This window comes from Astyanax mexicanus, chromosome 19 (genome assembly GCF_023375975.1).
Source record: "Astyanax mexicanus isolate ESR-SI-001 chromosome 19, AstMex3_surface, whole genome shotgun sequence".
Lineage (NCBI taxonomy): Eukaryota > Metazoa > Chordata > Actinopteri > Characiformes > Acestrorhamphidae > Astyanax > Astyanax mexicanus.
Window position 1 is genome coordinate 11281574 of NC_064426.1, and position 27956 is coordinate 11309529.

Consider the following 27956-nt stretch of genomic DNA (forward strand, 5'->3'; position numbering starts at 1 on the left):
TGATAGATCTAAACAAATATGGACAAAAATAAAATACATAAATCAGATAATACAAAAACTGTGCTTTTCTGTATTTTAGATAATTCTCTCTTAAGATCAAAAAAGAAACTGTTTGGTTACTATGTATTATAAAATTTAGTATTCAGGACTTTCTGTCTTTTAAATGATAAAAAAAACTATCTTGGGCATATATATTATTGTTTTGTATATTTTCCTATGTAAAAGTATTCTATTGATAAATAATATTTATCTTTAAAAAAGATAAAACTGTAGCACTGACACCCTGCTGCAGTGTGGAAGATGCAACAAGTAGGGCACTCTAAAGGATACTTTAGCCATTCAACCATAGGAGCTCTGAATGCACTCCCTCCAAGTTTAGAAAGTTTTTACAGATGCCTATGAAAATCGAAAGGTTGCTTTCTTCTGAAAACTCACTGAAGTTTTGAACTTTCCTGGAGCTGCTCTGTTTCCAGCAAGAGGGACTGTGGGAGAACCTGAGGGCAGGATGTTGTTGAGAGGCAGTAAAGCCAGGCGGACACTGTGCGATTTAAGAGGAGCAGGAGGAGGAGGAGGAGGAGGCCGGGTCTGGTGGGAGGAGTCTCCGCTTGGTTTTGGACAGATACTTTACTTTAAACGCAGTTAACCAGAACCTGTCATCCCGACTGCTCCCTTCAATGTTCCGCAGCGAGCTTCACCCTAGCCGGCCAAACCTGACCTAACAGCCCCTCAGCTTCAGTCTCCGCACCTCATTAACACCCGTTCACTCAGCAGCACCATGCCCAGCCTGAGGGACACTCTGAGACCCAGACTCTGCCTTCTGGAGAAAGGCGACAATGGCTACGGCTTCCACCTGCACGGGGAAAAGGGGAAGACGGGCCAGTTCATACGGCTGGTGGAGCCGGACTCTCCCGCGGAGGTGTCGGGTCTGCGCGCGGGGGACCGGCTGGTCTTCGTAAACGGAGAGAACGTGGAGAACGAGAGTCACCAGCAGGTCGTATCGCGGATCCGCGCGACCGCAGGCAGCCTGGAGCTGGTGGTGGTGGACATGGACACGGAGCAGCTGCTGAGGAAGCACGAGCTGAAGTGTCTGAGGGAGTACGTGACGGAGGGGATCCCGGTGGCGGACTGGGAGCTGGAGAGCGAGGCTGCGGAGGTTAACGGCGGCGCCAGAGAGTCCACCCCGGAGCTCGTGCAGAACGGAGGGGTGAAGCACAGTCCTGTGGAGGAGAGAGTCAGCTCCGCGAGCTCCGAACAGGTACACGGGGTATTACTGTGCTTATAACGGTCATAATATCTGTAATATTCAGTACTAACGTGTCTGAATGGCCTTAAGCTTATAGACACGATCAGAAAACAACTTTACAGAAAGTTTCAACAACCAGAAAGTCAAATGGGAGCGATTTGAAGGGATATCCTGAAGTGTACACCCACTATTAAAAAACAACTAATTTAACCACCACTTAAAAACAATTACCTGTTCATTCCTAATGGGTTAATGTTATTATTTAATTTAAGCCAAGATAAGTATTAGGTAGGACTTTATATATAGCACTGTGCCAAAAACAAATAAAACTATAATGAAAGTCATTGTAAGACTGTCACTAGTTTACTAGGTTATTAACAAAACTGTGTTGCTGTCTGTAGTTTTAAATCAGGTGTGAAAAGGACTTGGGTTGTAATGCACATCTTCATTCTCCCCCTGCATTTACAGCACTTTTAGACGATGCTCCCAGCAGTGCTCCCAACAATGCAAAGACATTGCTATGCTTTCCACCATTAACAAGCTCAAAGTATCACTACATTTCATTTGTACAATTCTGACATTTAAAACAAGACACTGAAAATATCTATATAATGTTCATGTATTCCACTACTTCAAGGTACTATACTAGGAATATAAACCGTCATTTATAATGAGTCATTTATATCTGAGAGGTATTTGCAGGTAAAGTTTGCAGTAAACTAGCTCCCAAACAAAGTTTATTAGTTTCTTTTCAATGTGTGTATAGACACATATGTGTTTTCTTACAGTTTCTTGGATTGGAAGAAAATAAGGTTTCCCAAAGATATTTGTAAACCTAAACTGAGAGAATTTTAAGAACAACTTTGTTGCATTCTCCCCTAAAAGAGTGATTCAATTCATTGGTTTAACTCAGACAAATGAGCAACATTTACATATTTATGTCTAAAAACATTAAATGTGAGTTTAAATGTGGAAATGAATATCCTTCTACAGATCGTATTTCTTGAAAGATGTTCTTAACTCAAGTTAAATACACATATGACTGGGGAATTAACAAACAACTGTATTAATGTCATACATTATCAAATAGTATTATATATATATGTGTTACTAGTAAGCAAGAAAGTATAGAGTTTGATTTTGACTGTCTGTATGAATATGTAAAACTACCAAACATCCCACAAAATCGGCTGCAAATAACCTGGCTAATACAAAATGTGGCAGCATCATACTATATTGTTTTTTTTTAGAGGCAGGAAGATGGCAGGTGATGATTGACAAGACAGTGGCCTGCCACCAAATACAGGAACATCCTTTAGAATACACTCAAATAAGACAGCAACACAGTCAGGCAGTAACCCAAAGCATACAGGCAGACCAGCACTGGAGTAACTTTAGGGTAAGTTTGGTAATGTTTTAGAGTGGCCCAATAAAAACCCAGATTAAACCCCTATCAAACATCAAGAGAGTTGATGATGACATTTCATCCAATCTGACAGAACATGCACTTTTCAAGTATTTATTCAAGGAAGAAACAGGAAGGATCAGGACTGCATGGAGGCCAGTCCAGTACCCGTTCCTTCCTCTTCCGCAGTCATGTCTTCGTAATGTGTGAAGAATGTGCTTTTGCATTTTTTAGTTGAAAAAATGAATGGACGTCTCTGGCAAACATATCATCCTGAAAGCAGCTCTGTGTACTTTTCTGCTTTAACTCTGCATCACAGAAGTGTACTGACACACCCCTACAATGACAGAGTCTGAGTTGGTCTGACTTTGGTCCAGAGCTCACAGCATAATTTATTTCCTTAAATATATGCAACATTGATTTGTGGGACCACAGTACATGTTTCCAGTGTGTGATGGCCCATTCAAAATGCCAAGAGTCAAGAGAAGTTGATTCTAGACAAGGTTAACATAAGGCTTTTTTGTATTTGCTTTTATTTGACATTTGTGAATAGAACTATATATTGTGGTGCTTGACATGGTTTGCCAAAATATATACCTTACCCAGGGATTGGAGGGATGGTAAATCACGTGTGTTTTTTTATCTCCCTAAACTACCCCAACATCATTTTGGAATGATTGAAATGCAGGAATGGATTTCTGTTAATAGATTAAGCATGTGCCATTTGTGGGAATGTTGTTGTTATAAGGATATCATAGTTTGATAAACGAGTTAGATTCTATGAGAAACAAGCTTTGTCAGTGTTTTTCAGTGGCTAGTCCATTTTTTTTAATGCCCCAAAGCTCAGGCTGTCCAACTCCAAAACAGCTGTGCTCCCCATGGTGACCGTGCCTGTTTAAAGCCCAAGCTCTTTTTCAGCCTCCAGTCCCCACCATCACAGAAATACCCAGAATGCCTCACTTAGCACAGTGGTTTCTGTTTATGGACCTGTTACACATTACTGTGAAACAGCTTGGTGTGGTCTGTGTACTGTGGTTTAAACTGCGGCACATGCAGACTGAAACTGAAAGACTGCTAACATCGGGAGAGATAATGACTGACCGACTCAGTGTCAGTTACAGTTGAAGAATAGAATTTCTTAGAGAGAATGAACTGTGGGAGTATAACCAGCCAGTGTACTGTTTCATTAAATACAAGCCTCTTAGATTAATATTGGTAAAAAAAAAATACACTGAATTTATTTATGTTATATTATATGTCCCTATTATTGTATTGCTACAGTTGTTTTGCACTGAATTCAGACGGCACTGTTTTGTACAGAATCAAATGATTAATTTTCTAATTCAGTACAGCTCCGAAGGAAAGAAAACTGCTTGCCTATATTATAGATATTCTAATGAGTACACTTCTGCACACTTAATTCAAATCCTCAAACCTCATCCTTAAATTTATAGAAAGTATACATACCTTTTGAAATAAAGCATTGATTTTTTCCCCATATTGTCACACTGAATATTTGTGCATATTCTATTTGTGCAGTATTTTATTGGAAGAAAAAATACATATTTTTATTACAGCCACCACAAAGTGGTGCTTAAATATATACATATATATATACTAGATGGCAGTCACAAATGTTTTTAAGCTCTCTAATCTGCTCAGCCTTATAAAAGACGTGTATTAAAGAGCACGGCTCGAAACAGACCACTCCCTTTGGCATTAAACTTGCCACAGATACTGCCTTTAAGTGCAGAGAGCAAAGAATTCTTCCTGAAATCGTAAACTCGGATTGTAAAAATAGAATAACGTTTAAAACTCTGTATTAAAGAGAGCAGATTTGAAGATCTTGAAGGAACTTACACAACAGTGCTGATGTTTTGTTATACTGTGTGTGTTTGCACATTGTTTGTGTTAGTATAAGAGTGAATGCTTTGGGAGGGACCCTTCCCTCCTATGATTGTTGGGCAGTGTTCAGTGAAGGAAATGGTTTAGGTGAACAGAGTGCAGGGGAAGCTGGTGAGCACATTCTGAATTGAATTTAAAATCAAGGCTGTGTTGTCATGTATGTACACATAGTCTGGTGATTTGAAGATATTAAAGCCCTGCTTTAAAGCTTACACCTCTATATTTTAGCAGTGTTTATTGCTACTGCAAGCATCATTTTAAAATAGCTGGCCTTCTCCTTTTTATATAATCATATATTATTTATAATTATTAGCACTTTTAAGTACTAGTCTGGTCACATTAATACTAGCTCAGTATACAGCATAATAGTGCATTACAAATTAAACTTAAGAGTCAGTTAAAAAATATAGTACTGACATATAGCTGTGGCAAAGTGAAGATGTAACCTTTGGTTTATGAGTGTCCTAAAAATGCAGTGTTTCTTTTTATTTGACAGTAGATATTTCTTGTTGTGTCTGCTCAATTTATTTATTAAAAAAAAGCCAATTCTGCATTTCAGGCCAAATAAAGTTGTGGTAGGGCCCATTTATGGCTAGGTTTAGGCTTAATGGACTACTAAATAATAATAGTAAGAAATTATTATAATGAAAGGTTGAATCTTTGAGTAGGAGAGATCGACAGAGGATCACCAGATCATGCATTTGTTGGTTAATAATATCAATAACAAGTTAAATAATCCTAAAGGAATTTTAGTGCATAGAAAGCAAGAACACAATCCTTAGTTCTGTACTATATCTATGATCTCCAAGCCCAATATTTTGTTTTAGAAGAAATGATGAGCTCCAAATCAAAGATAAAGACTGTCTATACTGTCTATATCTAGACTGTTTCTATACTGTGAACAAGTCCACACTTCTGTAGAACAGCATTAATGCCAAAAATGTACTTTGAGATCTTTAGAGAAACATATGCTACATATGCTTTAAACCTATGCATATATAAGGCATTTAAAGAATTTTGAAATGAGATGACCCTGTATTGCTGCACGTTTGCAGGACGAATGTCAATAGTTAATAATGTAATTATTAACAGGCCTAGCTGATGTTTTCCACACTACTGGTCACTTACACAATTAAAAAAAGTCTGTGTGGTCACCAGAATTTGTATTGTAGTGTATTTCTTTATTTCAGTCAATGCAATATAATTCTGATGTTGATATGAGCAGTATAAAAGCCAGAGGTCGCTCCTGAAAAGAAGATATACTAGCAACCAGTATTTCTAATGACTGTAATTCAGCTGATTTTAAACTAATTTTACCTACCTTAATGATTTAGACTGTGTTTCATTCAGTACTACAACAGTCTGAAAAGAAACTGTCCATGTTACCCTTTAAGTTCTGATCAACCTTTTCTTAGAGCACAGTCTGAGTATGTTACTGAAAAAGGTGCCAACCTTGTGCCATCTCTACCAATCAGCAGACGTTAGGCTGAAAAATCCAAAATATTTTACTGTGTCTTTCAATAGTGTGGATTATTGTTGGTAAATGTTTGATGTTAAACACACTATTGTTTCAGAGGTTTAAATTAATTAAATTAATATTAATATTAATTAGTAATTTCAAAAACACACGTTTTATTATTATTTTTATTTATGTTTAGTGTTTTGATTTTACATTTTTCATCTCAAACATTTAATATAAGTGTATATCTTGAAGAACTGGGTTCTTTGAAAAACATTTTTATTGTTGTCTTAAAAAACTAAAATATTCCTTTTCTTTTTCTTGTTGAGGATGTTAAAGGGTTAAAATGGTAAAAGGCTGTTTTTGGTCACATAAGTGAACCGCATGGGAAAAAGAAAACACAACTGTGGGATATGGGTCTTTTAAGTAAAGTGTTTATCCCACTCAGTGTTCCAGGGTCAGTTTTGTTATTGGTATCGGAAAAAAAAGGAATATTGTTCCATTTCTACTAGTAAGATCTGTATTTTCCATACACACTGGAAAGATGATGGAGGGATGCTATAATGTCATTGTTTCCTGGAATGATTTATTATGTTCTCATCACACCCTTTAAGTAGAGATCCTCGAGGACATGCACACATGTGAGTATACCAAACAAAGATTAGAATAAAAGAGCAGTTTGTATAGATGATGTGAGGCTGTAGTGCACTGGGTGGAGTGGCTGCACAAACACAGCTTCCTGAAGACGAAGATATCTGAAGTTCAGGGAGAAGCATGGGTATGCGTGTGTGTTAGTGTGTGTGTATATTTTGTGTTTCCTGGCATACTTGTGATGTTAGATGCCAGGGTAAGGCGGGGAGACTCTGTCTGAGTCTGCCAGTGACGGGTCAGGAGTAGAGGGTGGTCAGTCAGAGAGGACCAGGCGACTGGGGAGACTGTCTCTAGGGGATCCGGTCACAGTGCTGAATTCCATTCTTCAGGCCATTCTACTCCGGTTTCACAAATTCCGCCTGACAATGGGAGAAAGGAAAGTGCCCTCCCAAGACAGCGCCTAAAAGGAAGTGACTCTGTAGTTAGCCTGAAATAGACTAGCATCTCCACCCTGATCAATGACGCCACCGTGATTCAGACTGCATCTATTAGACACTGGATCAAACTTTACAGCACAGAGCGGCTGACTGAGTTATTTTATTTCAGGTATTTTATAAATGATTTATTTTATAAATGTTTATATGTTTTGCTGACATGCCAAATCACATTTTGTGTCCTTCTTATTTTTACATAGTTTGAATTTTACCAATATATATATATATTTTTATATTGACCTCTATTAAAAGCTAAAAAGGCCCTTTCGTTAAAATTCTGTCAAACTTGTTGCTTAAATAGCACTGATTAGCTGACAGTTTAAATGATGGTTATTTATTGTATTTAGCATTATTCCAAAGTTAGTGCAGAGTAAAGGGAAAATAAATCTAACGCTGTATTAGGGTTGTCACGATACCAAAATTTTGACTTTGATACCGATACCAACTGTAGTATCACGATTCTCGATACCAAAACGATACTTGGAAGAAAAAAAAACAATAAAAATATCTGAACATAAAATGTTTATTTTTGACTGAACTGGATTGAACACTGAACAATCGGTGCAAACGTTTTTATTCTAAAATGAAACATTTGAACAAAAAACAAGTTTCGTTATTATAACCTTAACTATAACATAATTATCTAAACACTTCCTAAAAACTAAAACTAAAACCAGAGGTAATGGTAGCCTGACTATGTGAACCTGACGGGCGGGCAGAAGTTAAGTTCTGAATAAGGAAAATAAAGAGACAGAAGAACATTACAATGTTATGTTCATTTTAACACTCACTGCTCCGTTTTATTAATCAACCGTTTACCGTTTTTAATAAGCCCATGTTCAGTGTAACGATCAAGCAGGCTACGTGCCTGACCACAGACCACAGATTTGCGATGGAAACGCGAAAACGTGAACATCTTGAGTTCATGTTTCACCACGGTTCCAAAACAAAACTCCTGCACACTCCTCTCCGTGTTAACGTGATTTACTAGCAGTCGCTAGTAAATATTAGTAAAGCTACAGACAGAGTGTATCTTGACTAACTCCACTAACCTGTCGACTTCTCAGCTTTTTGTAGAGATCAGGGTGCTTGTCTGCTAAATGAATGAGCGAAATATGATCAGAATTATGTTAAATAACACTGTAACATAGAAGCATAGAACTATTATTTAATTAAAATGATTTTTAAGAACAGCTAAACACAGTGCTGCAGGTCAAACGCGGAGGCGTTCACGTGCGAGAGAGAGAGAGAGAGACAGATAGAGACACAAAGAAAGAGACACAGCGAGAGTGAGAGAGAGAGATTTGCGTGTTCTGGTGTGAGCTACTCACAGGTAAAGGTTCTCTTTTATCTCCTCGTGCTCATATTCTAGTCCCACACATAAGTCTGCAGCTCCCTCAGTGTTTTCTGTCGTATTTTGCGGCTAGCGCGAGCGCTTACAACTAACACCGCGGACCGCGAGGTGCCGCCGCGCTTGTGCCGAATCCGCTACTGAATCCGACTCCCGCTTCGCGGACAGAATCGGCACAACACCCCCCGCTGTACAACTGCGGGAGTGAAAAAAGCGCTAATAAATAAAGTAGTTTAGTTTCACTTTCAGTTTTCGTTATTTTATTTAAAAATAAAAATATAAATAAAAAACAGATGCATACATATCAGACTATTTTCCCACACTTCACTCCTCGCGCCCGTTTTGTCCACAAGTCGCGGACGAGAGACATCTGTTATTTTAGCCGTCGCCATTCTACACTCGCTGCTGCTCTGCTGGCTTGCGCGTGCGTGTGTCGCTCTCAATCGAGTCAAATGAATCGATTCACACGTAAATCGATTCATTTGTTCAGAACACTAAGTTTATCTGAATCCTGCCACACCGACTGCTGCGGTGTGAATCAGTTTTCTTATGAACTGAATCAAATCGCGCCTACTAATTTGACTCATTTGAAGCTAGTGACTGGGCTATATACAGTATCGAAAGCATCGAACGCTAAAGAACCGAATCGTTTGTGATGACGTAGTATCGAAAAAGAATCGAACCTTCGGTACACCGTGCAACTCTACGCTGTATATGCTCATCGTCAACAAGACCAGTTTTACCCAGAAGGGTCATCTTCAGTAATGAGCCCTACTTTTGTCTTGGTGACCAACAAATCAACAAATTTGTGTGTGGAGGCACCGTGATCAGCAATGAGTTTAAAGGATTGTTGTCATGCGTTTTGTGACCAGAAGGCTTGATGTCATGATGTGGGGTGCAGTTTCAGATAATGCCAAATCATCATTCATGACAGGCACTTTAGCAGCCCAACATTATGTTAATGAGGTCTGTCATCAAGTGACCCTACCTACTCCAGTGGGCTAAACCAACGGGACAATGTTCTTACAAAAACTGCTATAGTCTCAGAAACTTGCCTTTAAAACACAGATGCTATGCCATGACCAGCATATTGATAATGTGTGGGATGCTATTGGATGCACTATCAACACCCCACCCTGCTGCATGGGATGGATTCTCACAGGACACCCTTCGGAATCTCTGTAACTCCATGCTGAGATGTCTGGCATGTTGCAATACACATGTATTATACTACTTCTGTTGCTTAAATCAGTCTAAATTTGGTCTAAAAATGGTTTATTGTTCCTTGCAAACTTTACCTTCCCTCTGAACACACTTTTGGCAATGCACTTTGATGATGCGTGTACACACCTTTCATCTGAGCAGTCAGGGAAAGTATAATGGCCAGCAAACATAGATTGAAAAACGAGTTATATCAGTGTGAATTGTGTAATGTTTCAAAGCATTAGCTGTAGGTTTTCAGCTTCACTGTAGTGCCAGAACAGTGTATGTGCGTATGATCCAAAGAGCCTTGTTGTGCATGTGAGGACTTCAGTACATTATTGACATAATAAAAAGACCATAGAATGCCCAGTGTTTGACTAGCTGCCATAGAATGGGTATTCAAGAGCAAACACTGAATGTAACAATGGAGGTTGATCATTTGCAGGTCATGTGTTTGACTGTGATTAGACTTTGGACTTTATAGAAAGAAACAGCTGCACTAACATTTTACTACCAGCTACATAACATTCACATAACTGTGCCATAAACATGTCATCTTCTATGTTATTATAAGTTAATGCCTAGTAATATTACAGTGCCATGTTATCATCACTGATAATTATCATAACCAGTACTATGTGGTATGTTTGACATCATGACACTAAATTACTTTATTACTGTTATGACATGTTTATGATATGGTTATTAGGAGTGGACGATATGGCCCTAAAATAATATCACAATATTTCATGGTATTTTCGCGATAACGATACTCTTGGCGATATGACAAAACACTTTTTAAAAAATTATTTCAAAAATACAATATACACTGCAAGAACATAAAATTATTTTATTATTGCATACAATCTAAAACTGCACACCCCTAAGTGATATATTAAAAAATACAAGAATTTTATCAGATTCGTAATTGAAGTCAATGATCTAGAATGTCATGGTAATAATAATAATGCACTCCAAATATCTCCATATATCCAGGATTAAAGTACAATAAATGATACTGGACAGATATAATCTATCTCTAGTAGATATATAATGGGAAATGGGATGGGTGATATGGCACGATATTTTAGGGTATAATATCGTTCACGATATTTAAAACTTTTGGCGATATTATCGTGTACGATACGATATGGCACACGCCTAATGGTCATGTCAGGATTTAAGCAAGATTTTAACACAACTGCAGATGGCAAGCTGGCAAAGGTTTAAAGGTATGTGGTAAGTAGTGGTGGTTATTAATTATTTAGCCGTTATTGTAGTAAAAAAAATAGCAATCAGTCATCGGACTTAACAGTGCTTAAAGTCCTACGGAATACAGTATAGCCTAAGTTAGCCTAAGCCAAGCCTGTTATACAGTAAAAATCCCACTGCTCCAATAATACACACCCCAGAGCTGGAGTTACAACTTGTAATACACTGCTTAGTTTAGTAGATAACATATACATCTACAACCCCTGGCAAAAATTATGGAATCACCAGTCTTGGATGAGCACTCCTTCAGACATTTCATTCTGTAAAACAAACTCTGATCAAAAACATGATACAATAATAAGGTCATTCCAAAGTGCAACTTGTTGGCTTTCAGGAACACTCAAAGAAATGAAGAAAAAACATTGTGGAAGTCAGTGAATGTTACTTTTATTGACCAACCACAGGGAAAAAAATATGGAATCACTCAATTCTGAGGAAAAAAGTATGGAATCATGAAAAACAGATAAACAAAAGATGATTCAAAATACATCACTAGTATTTAGTTGCACCACCTTTGGCTTTTATAACGGCTTTCAGTCTCTGAGGCATGGACTTGATGAGTGACAAACAGTATTCTGCATCAATTTGGTGCCAACTCTCTTTGATAGCAGTTGCCAGATCAGCTTTGCAGGTCGGAGCCTTCTTGTGGACCATTTTTTTCAATTTCCACCACAGGTTTTCAATTGGGTTGAGATCTGGACTATTTGCAGGCCATGACATTGACTGAATGTGTCTTTCTCCAAGGAATGCCTTCACTGTTTTTGCCCTATGGCACGATGCATTGTCATCTTGGAAAATTATTTCATTATCTCCAAACATCTGTTCAATTGAAGGGATGAGAAAACTGTCCAAAATGTCAATGTAAACTTGTGCATTGATAGAAGAATTAACCACAGTCATCTCCCCAGTGCCTTTGCCTGACATGCAGCCCCATATCATCAAGGACTGTGGAAATTTGGTTGTTTTCCTCAGGCAGGCCTCTTCATAAATCTCACTGGAACGGCACCAAACAAAAGTTCCAGCATCATCACCTTGTCCAATGCAGATTCTTGACTCATCACTGAAGATAACTTTCATCCAGTCATCCACAGTCCATGATTGCCTCTCCTTAGCCCACTGCAGTCTTGTTCTTTTATGTTTAGGTGTCAATGATGGTTTTCTTTTAGCTTTCCTGTATTGAAATCCCATTTCCTTTAGGCGATTTCTTACGGTTCGGTCACATACATTGGCTCCAGCTTCTTCCCATTTATGCTTCATCTGTTTAGTTGTACTTTTTCGGTTTTCAAGACAAATGGCCTTAAGTTGCTTGTCTTGACGCTTTGATGTCTTTCTCGGTCTACCAGTACGCTTGGCTTTAACAACCATTCCATGCTGTTTGTATTTGGTCCATATCTTGGATACAGCTGACTGTGAACAGCCCACATCTTTAGCAACCATGCGTGAAGAGTTACCTTCTTGAAGAAGTTTCACAATCCTCTCTTTTGTTTCAAGAGACATTTCTCTTGTTGGAGCCATGGTTTTTGCAACTCTAATTCGTCCAGCAGCCCTCCAAGGTGTCATGACTGCAGGTGTTTTTAACTGCAGACTAACGAGCAGATCTAATCTGAGGCAGGTGTCCATTTAGGGAAAGGAAATTGACTGGGTGTGTCCTTATTTTCTACCTTCAATTTGAGTGATTCCATACTTTTTTCCTCAGAATTGAGTGATTCCATATTTTTTTCCCTGTGGTTGGTCAATAAAAGTAACATTCACTGACTTCCACAATGTTTTTTCTTCATTTCTTTGAGTGTTCCTGAAAGCCAACAAGTTGCACTTTGGAATGACCTTATTATTGTATCATGTTTTTGATCAGAGTTTGTTTTACAGAATGAAATGTCTGAAGGAGTGCTCATCCAAGACTGGTGATTCCATACTTTTTGCCAGGGGTTGTATATTCAATAGGGGCGTCACGATTCTCTAAATCCTCAAAACGATTTTGTTTCCCATTTTAGGGTCACGATTCGATTCTCGATTTTCTTTATTCTTTTTTTTACAGCAGAGAGACCTATGCCAGTTTTAGATTAGTCAGTCATTGGTTTGATTCATCAAATTTACAATATCTTATTTCAAAAAGTGGGCTTGACATAAGTGATGCAAAGTGATACCATTGATCTGTAATAATCCACATTAGGCACTAATGGTTAAATTTAAATAATTTATTAAGATGTATATGTAATGCTATCTATTGGTTTTTTTTTTATAGCAGCAATGTGCACTATTAAAACAGCAATAAAAAAAAAAAATACAGGAACAGTCATGTACAAAATAATAGAACAATTAGAGCCTTAACAAACTGAACACTATCCTACTATAACAGTTAAACATGAAAAATAAGACTTTAATAAGGCTTTTTGGTCCCTGAGAATGACAAGTTTTTTTTTTCAAGAAGATGAGAATGTCCACATTCTCTGGAGAAAGGGCTGCTCTTTGACATAATTTCGATTGATTTCGATGAAATATCGAAATCGTGACACCCCAAGTATTCAAGTAGCCTACTGTTCTATCTTGTTGCATTATGATCTAGATCTCAGTTATGATGTGCCCTTACTGCTGTCAAGTAAAGCAAGTGAAGACTGGGCAGGTGCTGCTGGTAGTTGTTTTAGGCTGTGTAGCAGCTGAGGTTTAACTGATCCAGCCCTGCTAGCTAGCTTCCATGCTGCAGCACTGCTTGCTCGCTATTGTGTATCGGTAACCTCGGGGGTGGAATAAGTGTTGGGGAATGAGCAACAGGTGAAATCAGAGGTCAAAACAAACACAGATACCGTGACGGACTGCACACTCTAAATAGGAACATACTGGATATAGTGCTGCTGACAAGAGCTGCCAGTGCTTTACTCAACATGTTTTCTTAATATCTGATAATACATCCTGATCATTTTATTATTTACTACTGAAAATATAATCCTCATTGGTCCTTTAAAGTTAATTTATACTAAAATACAGCGTTTTAGGGGGCTCACCATCATCAGCCAGAGCCTCTAAGAGCACAATTAGCCTTTCTCTGTCTGGGTGGGTAAATGTCTCTCCCCATATACTCCCAATATAATGTTGATCAGCACAGGAGTTTGTTAGCTGATTTATCAGAGCTGAATCTCTAAGCTTTCCTCTGTGTGCTGGACAACCTACAAAACACTACAGTTTACATGACAAACAACAAGGAAAAAACTTTATGAAAGCAGGTTTGGTCCCTGCTGTGTTTTTTTTAAGGACACCTAAGGTTTTTCTTCACTGTAGTGCTGAGCGTAATTTGGTCATTCTTGGTTATCTCTTGCCTTTAATGGAACACACTTTGTATATGTGTATTATTAAGAAATAACTCTGGTACCCTGGAGTTTGTTACACTTTTTTACTGTGTAACAAAAATGTAATTTTATATCAGTTCATGTACAGAAACAACCTGACAGATAATAGCTGCTCTGCCATGAGTTGACTGAGTTGTGTCTGTCCTACACATTCCGCAAATAGCAGTATCAGGAAGAATAGAATGTGCAGATGTAGTTCAAGGCAATGCAGATTTAATTGTACTGCTGATTTCATGTGTAAAGTGGAATTGAAAATAAAAGACTTCAGTAAAGAGAAACATAGTTAGTACAGCAGAAACAGAGAGTCCAGATTCTAGAGCTCAGTTTTAGACTCATGTAAAGAAAGAAATCTGTTTAACCTTGTTGTTAAACACTGTGTTTGGTGCTCATGGAAGGTTTTCTGGTAGTTTGTTCAAGTTTTGTCTGGTATAAAAGCTAAACAAAGCTCTGTGATTTTGCAACACAGGGAGGTTTTACACCAGTAAAACATGTACTACAGTTTTTTTTTGTGATGTGCTGTGTTTATATTGTTTTAAAAGTTTATAAGAGGGTTATTTCAGCACACTTTAGAGTTTGTATTTGAACAGAATCTCTTTCTACATTTCTCTTTATTTTCAGTTGGGAGCTAGTTTGTGTGTGTGTGAGAGAGAGAATGAACTATGCTACAGCAGGAAGGAAGGAGCATGGGGTGGATATTGTTCAGTCTCTCTGTTCTCTCACACTAGGAAACACTTAAGGTTTGATGCTAAGTTCCTTTTCTCTAAAGAAAAGAGGTACTGGTGTTTCTCCAAGACATGATGTTTATTAAGAATCAACTACTTAAAAATCATTACCTCCTTCATATGACACTGAGAAAACAAACCATAGGGTGAAAATTTATAGTAAAGTTAACCCCACTTCTTTACCACAACTATCTTTTTTAATACAGTGCTGTAATAATATTGTGTTTTTTTAAGTATACACCTCTATTAAATGTTTGAGGTGACAATTTGTAGTAAAACCAGAACCCAAACCACAACCAAAAAATAGATGTTGCATAATTGGATGATCAAAACCTCACTGAAAATAAGATTTTCAAATATTCCACCAAAAAACAGTCCACATGTTAGAGTGAATAACAGAACTGATGGGCATTCTATTAAAAGACACATTAACCTCTAGTTAACATGTCTCTGCTAATTAGTATAAACAGCCAAATCCGATTGAGTTAACTTGAACACCTTCTTTACTCATGTATAGAGCTTAAAAATGTTTTCTACCAAACTCGTAGAGGTAGCAGAATATTAAAGACTTAAATGTTATTATATTGTAATGGAAAGAATAACTGAAAACTGTTCTTTGCTCAGTCAGTTAATATTCAGTAGCATTAAATAGTGCAGTGGCTCTTAATCCTGGTCCTGGAGTATCACTGCACAGTCAGTTTAGTCAGGTGATTTGTTGGATTAGGTGTGCTGTCATTAGTATAAACTTGCAAGATAGTGGAAACACTGCAGTAGTGTAAAGTAGGGATGCAATAAATTAATTAATTTGTTTTATCCAAAACCAAACACTACAAAATTAAAGCAAAATCTTGAATACTGTATTTTGTGTATAAATGTATTTTCTTGGGGTTTTTTTTGTAAAGAAAATATGATTGTTTGATATAAGCTTTTTTACTTTTTGGTTGCTGAATATTCGGTTAATATGTATTGTATTGGCATTAATTTAAAACTAGTGTTGGCAGTAGATTTTAAAAATAATCTGAATATTCACAACAATATTCTATGTTAAACATGATTATTTACATCTGTTTTTCTTCTTAAGAATGAACATAAGATTTGCAAAATGCAAAAGTATATTTATAAGTGGTGTTAGTCTCTTAAAAAGTAATTAAAAACAGAATTATATGATTAAATATGATAAAAAATGCTGATATGTTACTGTATTATTGGGAAGGGGACTAAAATAATAGTGTTGTGTGGTTTAGGCCTTGTAGACTAAAGTCATTTTTTACTTTAATACCATGTTTCTGGGTAGTTGTAAGGCTTTTTAAATTAGAGTTTAATTTAACCATAGAGTTTTGTAAGCTTTAGGAGAGAAGCAGAAGCTGCGTCAGTGTGTGTGTTTAACCTTTGCGTTAAAACAAGATGAATGCAAAATAAGTTTCTAGATTAAATTGAAAGCACTATTTAAATCATGATGCTTCTACACCACTTAGCCTATATGCAAATCCAAGAAATTCAAGATTTTTATCTTTTGAAACTATCTGTAGTTGGGTTGGGTTGGGTTTTTCATTACCAAACAGCATCATGTCAAGATTTTAGCAAATTAGCATAAGAATATTATTTTATAACAGGATTAGAAAAAATATATTGACTACTGACAATCATATTGGTAAAGCCCTGTTTAAATAAAGCTTTAGAGGCTTTGTGAATTATTATATTAACACATACTATGTTAAATTAGTTACTGAGTTTTAGTGCTGATAAAAATATCATAAGTTTGATTATTCATATCAAGCACCAAAGGAACATCACTGCATCTGGATTGGGCACTGATTAGTGATGTACTCTCAGAACGAGCTGAGCTGATCTGAGGTCAGAGCTGGGGTTGTGTACACAGGATGTGCTGTAGGAGTGAAAAGTCCTGCTCTTCCTCAGGAGATGGAATGGCTCTGTGAGTGTGCTGCAGATTCCACACATTCTTTGCCATCTACAAGATTCCTCCACACTCCTCGTACAACGTGTCCTCTGTTATTCCAGCCGTGATGTATCTGCCTGAAGTACTGCTGGGCCAGATTTGATTAAGGAACAATTGTCACAACAGATTTTTACAGCATAATAACTGGTGGATGTTTATTATGTACTGTCTGTGGTGCTGTATATCATAGTTCCTTATTTTCTCTGTATTGAGCAATCACATTAATAATGTTTTCCAAAGAACATTTTTTCTGTGAACAATGCATATTTCAGAGTTGTCAAATGTAAAAGACCTCGGCCAAAGACTGAAAAGTTTTTTTTTTGCTATTTTCAGCCAAATAATTTCAGTTGCCAAATATTTGGTACATCCCTGTTGTAATGGAATTTGCAAGATGCTACCTTATGCTAGTTAAATGTCCTGTTTGACTTATTTTTCTTTTATTTTATATATTTCCTTGTAATTTAGTTTCTTTTAATATTTCTATTCTCAAAAAATAGCTCTTAACAGTTATTTTCCTCTGATGTTATTTTGTGAAATAAGATTTTCAGGTATAAAAAACTTTCTACATTCCTGTTTTGTATAAAATTTTAAAGACCATTTAAATTTTAGTGTAAACTTCACATCGATCCACTTTCAGGCAGTGTTAGACTCACTATAGTAATGTAGTAACTATGATATAAAGCTTGTACACAAGTGTTCACATCGTTTTTGTTAGAGAGAATGTGTGTTAGGAGATCTCAGCTGTAGGGGAAGTTGTGTTTAATTATAGCTACTATGTTTGGTCGCTGCTTTAGAGTCTTGCCTTCAGGATGTGGGCTTCACTCCTCTGGGCTTTGGTTAGTACGTGGGTCTGGTTGGGGTGTAGAGCTAGAGAGTTAGGATAATGTCGTCATGGCTGGTGTGCGTCTTCTTTGGGGACTTGTGATGTCTTGCGTTCTGCTTGATGGGTGTGGTGCTGTTGTAGATCCTGATGGGATGGGGCCTGCTTTCCTCATGGCCGTGGTCCAGTGTGGGCGTGCTGTTCCTGTGAGGGAGGAAACAGGTGGGGTCAGCAGGAAACTATGACTGGGCGTGGCTGGTTTAGAGGATAGAAAGGAAAGGTAGGGGAGCCTGACGTCTCCAAATGTGTGTGAATGGTGGAAGCTTTAAAATGATCCAACAGGGGAACATTTTTAGCCATGATTAGAGATGTGCTTTACCGGAATATTTTAAAATACAGAATTCAGCAACGCCTAGTCTACAATACAAGATAATCAGACAGATTTTGAAGCGAATTTGACCTTACAGTTACAAAAACTCTCCAGATGATCATAAATAATGATCTTCCCAGAAGATCTGTGGCAAATACAGGCCAAAACACCTCATATATTAAAGTGCATTTAGAAATGCAACAGGCCAATTAAAATGTTACAAATCCTGTAGTGTTGGCCAGGCATTAATGATATTTTTAATGATATGATGTTTATGTTTATAGTAAACATGTCTGCTCTCAAGATGTCTTTCTAGGGTTTAAAAAATGTTTTCTTATTACACTAAATGTTACCATAATCAAAGTCCCAGTTATTTTCTTCATAAATCATAGGCCTATACATTAAGTGTCAATTTCCCAACAGGGATTAAACCTAGTCAATGGGGAAAATGCTGCGCAGTTCTAGAATAGGCCTAATCCCTGTCTGGACACTACCACTATACAATTTACATTTCAGGTCATGAGCAGTGTTGGCGAGGGCCACAGTGTGCTAACATCATTAGTAAACCTGTTAGTAGTCATAATTTCCACACTGAGGGCGGAAGTGTGCAGGCATTTTCATCAGTTTGTTTTTGTATTTTTAGGTCTGTATGTTCTTTTAACAATTACACTTAAACAGTTGAGAATGGCTCAGCTCCCCAAACAACACGCAGAATATTGTAAGTGTTTATTGTGCTAAACTTAGCTCTCTAGGCCGAGGCCAGATTAACTGTCTGAGCTACCTTCAGAAAGCAGCTCTCTAAAAAAAGACACAGTTTGTGCTGGCTAAACAGGGAGGAAGGGAGTTTTTTTCCTGGATAACAAACATGCCACATACCATCTGAGAATAGTGAGGGGTGGGTAGTCAGGTGACCTCATCCTGTGCACGGTCTCAGGTCATTAGGAGCACAGTAAAGGCAGGAAATGTCCCTGACACTGACTTGCGGCACTTTTGTTTCTGTGTCTTTTAGCATCCTCATCCTTGTTTCAATATGCTAGATTTTCTCAGAGTTGGGCAAAGTTCTTAAAATAGTAAAAGCTGAATAGTGACTACACTATCCATAATCTATTATTTAACATATTCTGGTACTGTATATAAAATATAGCATATTTTAAAAATATATATAGAATAGCCTATATCCATGTAAAACACTGTTCTTTGCTGTGATGCAGTTCATGGACATCATTAGTTAAAGCAACATTATGCAGTAAGTTTTAAATAAAATAAAAGTGCCAGCTATTGCACTGTGTAACTTTGCTGGAGTGTACACAAGTCCTCTCGTGAGAATTATGTAATGCATCATAACCCTAGTAATTTGTTTTGAATCCTGTAATATTACACTGCCTTGTTAGTTCTTTCACTTTCAATGCTGGTTCTGTGTCTCTTAGCTTGTCAAAATGCATATGTACAGCTGTAAAAGAGTGATAGTGGTGTAAAAATGAATTACACTTTTAAGCTGTATGGGGAGCCCTGGAGCAAAAAATACTAATTCTTCTATTCCTTATTTTTTTCATTCCCTCCACTGATGCTTCCATGATCCCCTATTCACAATTCGGTCTCATAAACTTATTTCAGTTAAGTATGTGTGTAACATGCTCACAAAACTCACACGCATTTTCAGTTATTTATTATTTACTAGAATGATTTTTCTTTAGCAGCAATACTGTCCATCTCTGGGTCCAGTAGATTTAAAATTTCATTATATAGTATTAATTCAGAAGTTCTGAGCCTGATTTTTAGTAAAGCTCTGTTGCTTGTGTAAAATCTGTTGTTGGATGCGCTTTCAAACTTATTGGAGATTAATTAAAATGCACTAAGTATCAAAATACATGTTCTGATTGGAATTTCCAGTATCCTGCAAATGCTGACCCTTGATATTTAACACTTTTGTTCAGCACTGCTGGTAATAAATTATGGGTGGCTTCCAGTACATCTAATGGTTAAAGGCTTTTATCTTTTCCTGAACAGGACTATAAGGACGAGCTGAGGCCGCGGCTGTGTGTGATACAGAAAGGCTCCAATGGCTATGGCTTCAACCTGCACAGCGAGAAGACCCGACCAGGCCAGTACATCAGAGCTGTGGACGACGACTCACCAGCTGAAAAGGCGGGCCTGTTTCCCAAAGACCGCATAATCCAGGTACACACACTTTCACACACTCTCTTCTGGTCTGGTTTATTATTAGTTATTTTGTATTATTAGTTATTTTGTCTACATTTTTATTGGTTGTATTTTGATCTGTGTACAGTCATAACATGTCTTTTTCTTATTTGTTTCCAATACTAATTCCAATCCAGTTTAAGAATAGAAATAACACAGACCAAACACAATGCAGACTGCATAAAGTGTAAATGTTCAAACATAAATGATACTTTCTGCCAGAAGCATCACAATAAATGTACATCAGGCATATGTGTGGTCATCTACAGTGTTGTTGACTGTTATTTGACAGTCTGTGGGTCGAGAAATCCAAATGATCTTTTCAGTTGTGTTTTGCTGTAGATTTTTACAGTCAGAAATGATACAATTTCAAAACCAGATGGTGATTTAAGTACTCAATACTCAAAATATTACAAGACAATTCTCTACCACACTTCACAGCATCTGTACTTTTTATTTTAATACAATTTTATTGGATTAAATTAGATTTATAGGTGTCACTTTCACAGAATTCGACAACCTAGATTTACACTATTCATATGATTAGCGCCACCATGTGGAGTAATGAAGCAGTAACTTTAGTAAGTTACTTTGGGGGCGAGTTTAGATGTGTTAAATGACACAGAATGTTTGGACCCAGTTGGGGGGTGTCTGAGGTGTGGGGGTTTTGTAAATGGCGATGGCCTGGATGAAATTGGCCGAGGGTTATTTGTGTAGGTGTGTAGGTGTACTTTCCTTCTTTGATGGTCCGTGAAGGCTTGGCTCTAGCTGTCCTGAGGCCTGCCTCATTCACTAGTTCTTAACAGTATGAGCACCTCTGCAGTCATCCATGGATTCTGGTTGAGCTGTGATAAACCTGGACACAAAAACATCATCAATGCACTTGCTAATGTAGCCAATCACTGATTCTGTATGATTCTTCAGGTTGATGGAGTCAGCAGAATCACTAGTTCCTCTGAACATTGTATCTGAATCAGTCCTGTTCCTTCAGATCTGACTTGGCACGTCTGATGAGTAGTTTGGTATATATTGGAATAAGAAGTGTTCTGAGTATATGTGGAGGCTGGACTTGGCCCTGGACATATCCTGAATGTTTGTGTAAACAAGATCCAGCACGTTAACCCCATAGACTTGCCAAGTCAACATGCTGGTGGAAATCAGGGAGCACTGACTAGAGATTTGTGAGGTTAAAATCTCCATATAATAAATCACGATACAAGAGCTATTTTAAAAATATATATATATTGTTTTGATGTTTATTGTTATATGTATTATTTTTGGTGTTAGGGTCATGTACTAGTGCTGAAACAGACTTCAGTAGGTCTAAATAAAAGAGCAAAAACATTTACAGAAATACACAAACTCTTAACACATTCCAGAGCAATTATTATAACATTATATTTAGACTGTAAATGCACCAGCAGGCTGTAAAAATTTTGAATTATTATTATTAATTGCTAGCATGAATTACCTTCACATAAAACTTCGGCAGGTGCTGATTAAAAGCTGCTGAGGGTGTAAGATGCTGTTAAGGTTATGGTGTGTTGATTGTCCAGTGAATACTGTGGACAGGAATCTGGATCAGTTGATTCAGATTAACTGAAGTTGATTAACTGTATTTGCTCCAATGACACAATACAATAATTCTATCAATATCGGACCCAATACCGATCCCATCTGACCTTTTTCCTCTGGTTACCAATGCAGCATTGTGTAGAGAGATCAGTGCTCTGAGGGTTGGCTACGTAGCTGTAGCTTTAAAGTGCAGGATGGAATGACAGACACATACATTCCATTAGTTTGTGTTTTTCATGCTCTTCCCCTGAGAATATTGCAGGCCTACTGTTTTTTACTGAGCTTAGCATTGGTCTGATATTTCCAGTCCCACCTGGACACATTCCTGTGGGCATCATCTCACATTTAAAAACAACAGAATTTTTGTCTACTGTGGCACAGTCTGTCTACCAGTCCCACAAATCCACAGTAATCCTCTGCTAGATACTAACTGAACAGATGGTTGTTGAAACGTTGTCCCTTTCTATTGTTTAGTTTGGCATAATTATTTCATACCCTGCTGAATTTTAACCTCTATTTACAGACTGTAATAAGGTTTGTAAGAGGTTAAACTTTAGCAGGGGATCAAATAATTGTTTTTCTCACTGTTGATATGTTATGGGTATGGTAGGTTTATTTTAACAGAGAGAAACAGAATATCAGCAAAATCTTATTATTTTATTAGTAAGTAATAAAATAAATATTAAATGCTCAAGCAAAACATGACATAGTATTTGGTGGGGAAACCCTTGTTTGAAAGCACAGAGGTTAGATGTTTCTTGTATTTGGTTACCAGTTTTCGCCCACTTCTTTTTGCAGTAAATCTCCAAATCCTGAAGTTTTAAAAGATGTCTCTTGGTAACTCAAAATTTGAGGCCTTCATCCCTACACAGATTTTCTACGGTCACTGCAGGGTCTAAGTCCATTACAGCAAAGTGTGTTGGTGGTTGTCATAGTGTCTATGCCTCCAGCTCCCTTGAGATCATTAACAAGCTCATCCCTCCTTCCTGGATAATAATTCTTACCCCACAAAATGAGATCTTGCATGGAGTTTCAGAGCAAGAGCAATTTACTATTCTCTTGTATTTCTTCAATGTTCGAATTATTGTAGCAACAGTGCTCTTACTCTACAATCTTTTTGATAATGGTCTTATAGCCCATTCCAACTTTGTGCATGTTTTTTCCCTGTTGTCCTTTACAGAATACTTTCTTAAAGGAACAGGATTAGTTTGTGTGCATCATGGGCACATAACTGCTCTGTGGTGGTCAGAATTTTTGCTGGTTGGCAGGGGGTCAAATGCGTTTTTTTTTTAATCCAATGCAAATTGATTTCTAACCTTTACTAAATGTTTTCTTTTTCTAAATAATTTTATTGATATTCCGTGACTCTGTGCTAAAATTATCCATATAAAATATAGTCTGTTCATGTAAAGGGGGTAAACTTACAAAATCATTAGGGCATCAAATATTTTTCCTCGTGTAAATCATTAGAGCTTAAATAACAGGGAACAGAGTAATAAATAAAAATAGTTACCATTAACTTTGATATTAATCATATAGGGACTTTAAACTCAGTATCCAGTCCTAGACTTTGTAATTCTTTGTAGGTGTGAAGCCTTCGTCAGTCTGGCTGGACAGGGGACATGAGATCCTGAGGACATCCCTCTGTATCGGATCAGACAGGTGGGCAGTTAGTAACTCGGATGAAGGCAGAGAGATGGAATTAGTTTTGACTGGATTTAAGGAGAACAGATAATATAAAACATTATCAAAGTGTGACTAATGACTCCAGCAGAACTGAATAAAACAGTCTAACTAAAGGGAAAAAGCCAGAAGGTAACATAGACATGGAGGCTCCCTGAAACACCAGCATCCACCCACTCCACCGTCCACAAACCTGAGTGACCGTGTGCAGTGGGAGAACAACAGCACCAGCATCTCAGTTTACCCACAATTCCCTCTGTCCATGAACCCCTGGATCTGCAGCCTTATCTAAAGGAAAAAACATTAATTACCAAAAGCTAAACTAAACAAGTAAGTAACAAGTATCCATGGCATAATCTGCATTCAGCAAATATAAAGTCACGCAAAGCCAGCAGCAAAGGACATGCTAACTTTAACACTGAGGCCAGGCAGTTCTACAATAAATATTACAAGTAAACACACAGAGGAACGCAGTTGGATTTTACAGTGTAATTAATTGTTTTAATCAGAAGCAGGAGTGAGGAGCCGAGGGAAAGATGGAGGAGTATTTGTTGTTCCACAGGGCCTCTGGACCTCCCACTGAGTGCTGGCCTTTTTGTGTTGGACTTGCAGCCATTGTATTCCCAGTACACATTGTTCTCTCACTGTGCCTGTGCTGGATGAACAGCCACAGCCTGCACATTCACACACACACACACACACACACCACCGTGCTCCCAAAATCCAGAATGTTCAGCTTGTAACATGTGATATTTTTGGGTATTAATGCATACCAGTCCTCTGTTGTGGTGAGAATTGCTTGCCTTTAAAGCGTGGTCATATCATTCACTGGTCTAACTAATCCAAACGCTTCAGCTGCCTTTTGTATTTACTTCAGTATAGTCCGGTCACGTTGTCCATCAACCTTTTCAGTTCAGGTTCTTATGTAACATTAATCCCACAAGGTTCTGGGAAAGTCTCCACCAACAGTCTTTCTTTCCTGTGTGTGTGTGTGTGTGTGTGTGTGTGTGTGTGTGTGTGTGTGTGTTTCTGTGTGTGTGTGTGTGTGTGTGTGTGTGTGTGTGTGTGTGTGCGTGTGTGTGTGTGTGTGTGTGTGTGCGCGTGCGCATTTGATTAAGAGACACAGGATTTCCTTCGATGGAGCTGCAGGAAAGGCGACTGATAATTTTGAAAAATGAATCCTTGCTCTGATAAACAGGTTGCCTGCTCTGAGCGCTGGAACAATGAAGCTGTGAATAAAATGAATCTCACAGAAATAGCTTTTCAAAGGTTACAAGGCAAGAGGTGACACCCTTCCCATAGCTCTCTGAAGTTATTTTATTATTAATATCTTTTAAAGATGTCTCTAGGAAGATAAAAAGACATATGCACTTGTAATAGTAAAAACACAGGGGCTGAAATATTGTATTGCTTAATTTTAGCCCTTTAAAAAAGTTATAAAAGCCTTCCTTGCCAATAATTTTAATATTCTGTTTTTACCACTGTTATAATTAATGCAGTCAAACATACTGTGTGTAACTAGTGAAGGCTACTTTGAGCCTAAAAACATAGAGAGAAGGGGTTGTTAATTTCTAATGTTTTTTAAAATGAGAAATAGAATAAAAAACAATAATTAAATAGTAAATTCCTAAGTAAAACAAAGGACCACGGGAACCCAGTTCTGGTATTAATTACATGTTCAGGATATCAGAGCTGAAAATGTATACCACATTTACCTTTCATAATCAACCAAAAATGGCCAAATTTTGTGTTTTAAGTATGTTGGATTACATTAGCTAAAATACAGACTGAAAACTGTATGATTTGTATGACAAGTGCATATTTTTCTTTTACTTAAGTGTGGGGTTTCCCCTGCTACCTCTGAATATAGTTAATAAATAGAATAATCTTAAATGTTAAATTGCTTGATAATCTCATATATCTCAATCTGATTGAACTATGGAAAGTGTTTTTTTTTTCAGTTTAGAAACTCCAAAAATGGGCACTGAGTGGTCCAGCGGTCTAAAGCGCTGCCACTATGAGCAGGCGGTCGCAGATTCGAACCCCGCTCATGCAGCTTTGCCATTAGCTGCCAGCGCTCACAGGGAGCACAGGGAGCTCTCCCTATCACGCTTGAAGGTGGTGCCGGGCAGCACGAGGCATCTGTGAGCTGATGTATCAGAGCCTAGCCGCTGTGCTTTCCTCTGAGCGCGCTGTGATGCTGCTTGGCAATGCTGCCTCAGCAGCAGCTCGAAAAAAGGGGTGACTGACTTCACATGTATCTGAGGCGGCGTGTGCTCGTCCACATCCTCCTAGAGGACACAGGGGTAGGACAATTGGATAGCCAAATTGAGAGAAAAATGGGGAACAATCTGAAATAAAAAAATATAAAGAAACTCCAAAAATATCTTATTTCGGTAGTTTTTTCACACTTGCTGTGAGTATTCCAATACAAATGCACAGACATTTCAGTGTCTTTCTGTCTGTCTGCAGGTAAATGGCGTGTCAGTGGAGGGAAAGACGCACTCGGAGGTGGTGGCTGCCATTAGAGCAGGAGGTGATAAGACAACGCTGCTGGTTGTGGATCCAGACGCAGATGAGTTCTTTAAAAAGTGCAGAGTTACTCCGTCACCAGAACACATCTCAGGTACTTACACAGCGCTCACACTAACACCATCCAGATCACTAACCAATCCTAGATTCTTATTAAGAGTCTCTGAGCCACAATAACTGAATTCAGAGTCTTAATTAAATAAACGTATTTGTGCACTAGCAGTGCTCACCACTTGACTCTGACTCTGTATGTTGACAATAGTTTGTCAGGCCCGGTTGATTTTGGAAAGTTTAATGTGTTCACAGATGCCATGGCAACTCTCTCTCTCCCTCTCTCTCTCTCTCTCTCTCTCTCTCTCTCTGTGAGAGACTTGGAGCTACCAGATTAGTCAGAGAGGATGAACTCACTTTATTTACTTTATGGTTGCACTCCTGCCGTCAGCAAAATCACATATAAATATAATTTCCAGATTCCAAAGCAGCCAGTATTTACACTCCTAACATTCAGTCTACAGCCTGTATTGGGAATGTGAATGCTGTGGGATCAGTGTGAACAGTTTGTGAGGCAGAGACTCTCTGTGTGTGAATACTAATGAGGGCTCAGGGTCTGTTTGGGTACTGCTGCACATGCACTTTGTGTTTAACTTTGAGGCGTCTCCTATCAGTCTTTAGTTAAAGTGCGAGTGTGTGTTTAACCACACCCTCCCTGCTGCGTCACTGAGAGCTTCCAAAGAACAATAACTTCTCAGTAGAATAAATCAGCTTCATTTAGGATGTGATCCTGAAGCAGGGATGACCCTCTCTCATCACATATAGAGCTGCACTGTGCAGGTTTATTTTGTTGGGGTGATAATTTCCTGTAGCTGTTATTGTGACGTTGGACAAGCTTTTCTGAACATTTGAAAAAAGCATTTTTAGGCCTAATGAGAAATTGTTTTATGACTCATAATTCAATAATTCAAAATGACAGTCTTTCAAGTGCATCATTAAATTGTGAATTTACAATATAATAACTGTCATGGCAACAAACTTCTACAGGAAGTTTACAAATGATTTCAAAGTGAATGGGGATGAATGAAGCTAAATGGCTAAAAACTCAATTTTGCTAAAAAAAAAAAAGCTAAGAAAGCTTCCCTGTATATTTCCGTTTTTCTACAGCAAACAGGGTTTTAGGCTACTGTAAGAAGACTGGTTGGTGAGCTGATGCTTAAGTTACAGCCAGAGCATGTTTAAAAGGTTTATAACTGAACTGATTGTTGAAAAGCTTTTTTTTAAATAGGTTTGCAGTACTGAAACAGTCGATGTTGAAGAAATTTGTAAAAATATATATATATATAGTAAAAATGATTATAAATGTTCCAGTTAATTTTAGACTCACTCTGGAGCGCCCTCTAGTATCCGGAAGACAATCTAAAAAAGTTGTAATTTGGCTCTGTACATGTTCTGTGGGTAAAGCGTGGGTAAATGTGTGGTTTGTGATGGTGGAGGTGCTATCTGAGATGTAATCTGAGATGCCCCTCTCTTAATCAGGTGCTGTTCATGCTTCTACTCATAAAGAGAGCCTCACTTTTTTCAGTTTTAGTACAAAAGACTGACTGTGAGGAAGATTCTATAATGAAAACAGTGTTACTCTGGAGCTGCTAACTGATTAATGATTTCTCTTGCTGCTTTCAGGACTCTTGCCTGAGCCATTTGTGAATGGGAACAGAGAGGAAGAGGTAAGCTGTCTGGAATGGAACTGGAAAATGTCACTGGAATTTAAAAGTTAGCAGAATAAGGTCATTTAAGTAAATAAAAGAATAGCTTCCTGCAGAGATCTAAAGGGTCTTTTCTA

At 37.8% G+C, this 27956-nt stretch overlaps 1 protein-coding gene across 2 annotated transcripts in view; it reads left to right on the forward strand.

Annotated features, from left to right (window-relative positions):
- The first annotated feature begins 620 nt into the window (after positions 1 to 620).
- Positions 621 to 27956, forward strand: part of slc9a3r1b (SLC9A3 regulator 1b) — a 33111-nt gene continuing 5775 nt past the window's right edge. For both annotated transcript variants that reach the window (XM_022666203.2, XM_022666204.2), the window contains exons 1-4: positions 621 to 1255; positions 20141 to 20311; positions 26063 to 26216; positions 27797 to 27840. In XM_022666203.2, the coding sequence (XP_022521924.2) occupies positions 776 to 1255; positions 20141 to 20311; positions 26063 to 26216; positions 27797 to 27840 (849 nt within the window). In that variant the 5' untranslated portion in view covers positions 621 to 775. The remainder of the gene's footprint in view (positions 1256 to 20140; positions 20312 to 26062; positions 26217 to 27796; positions 27841 to 27956) is intronic.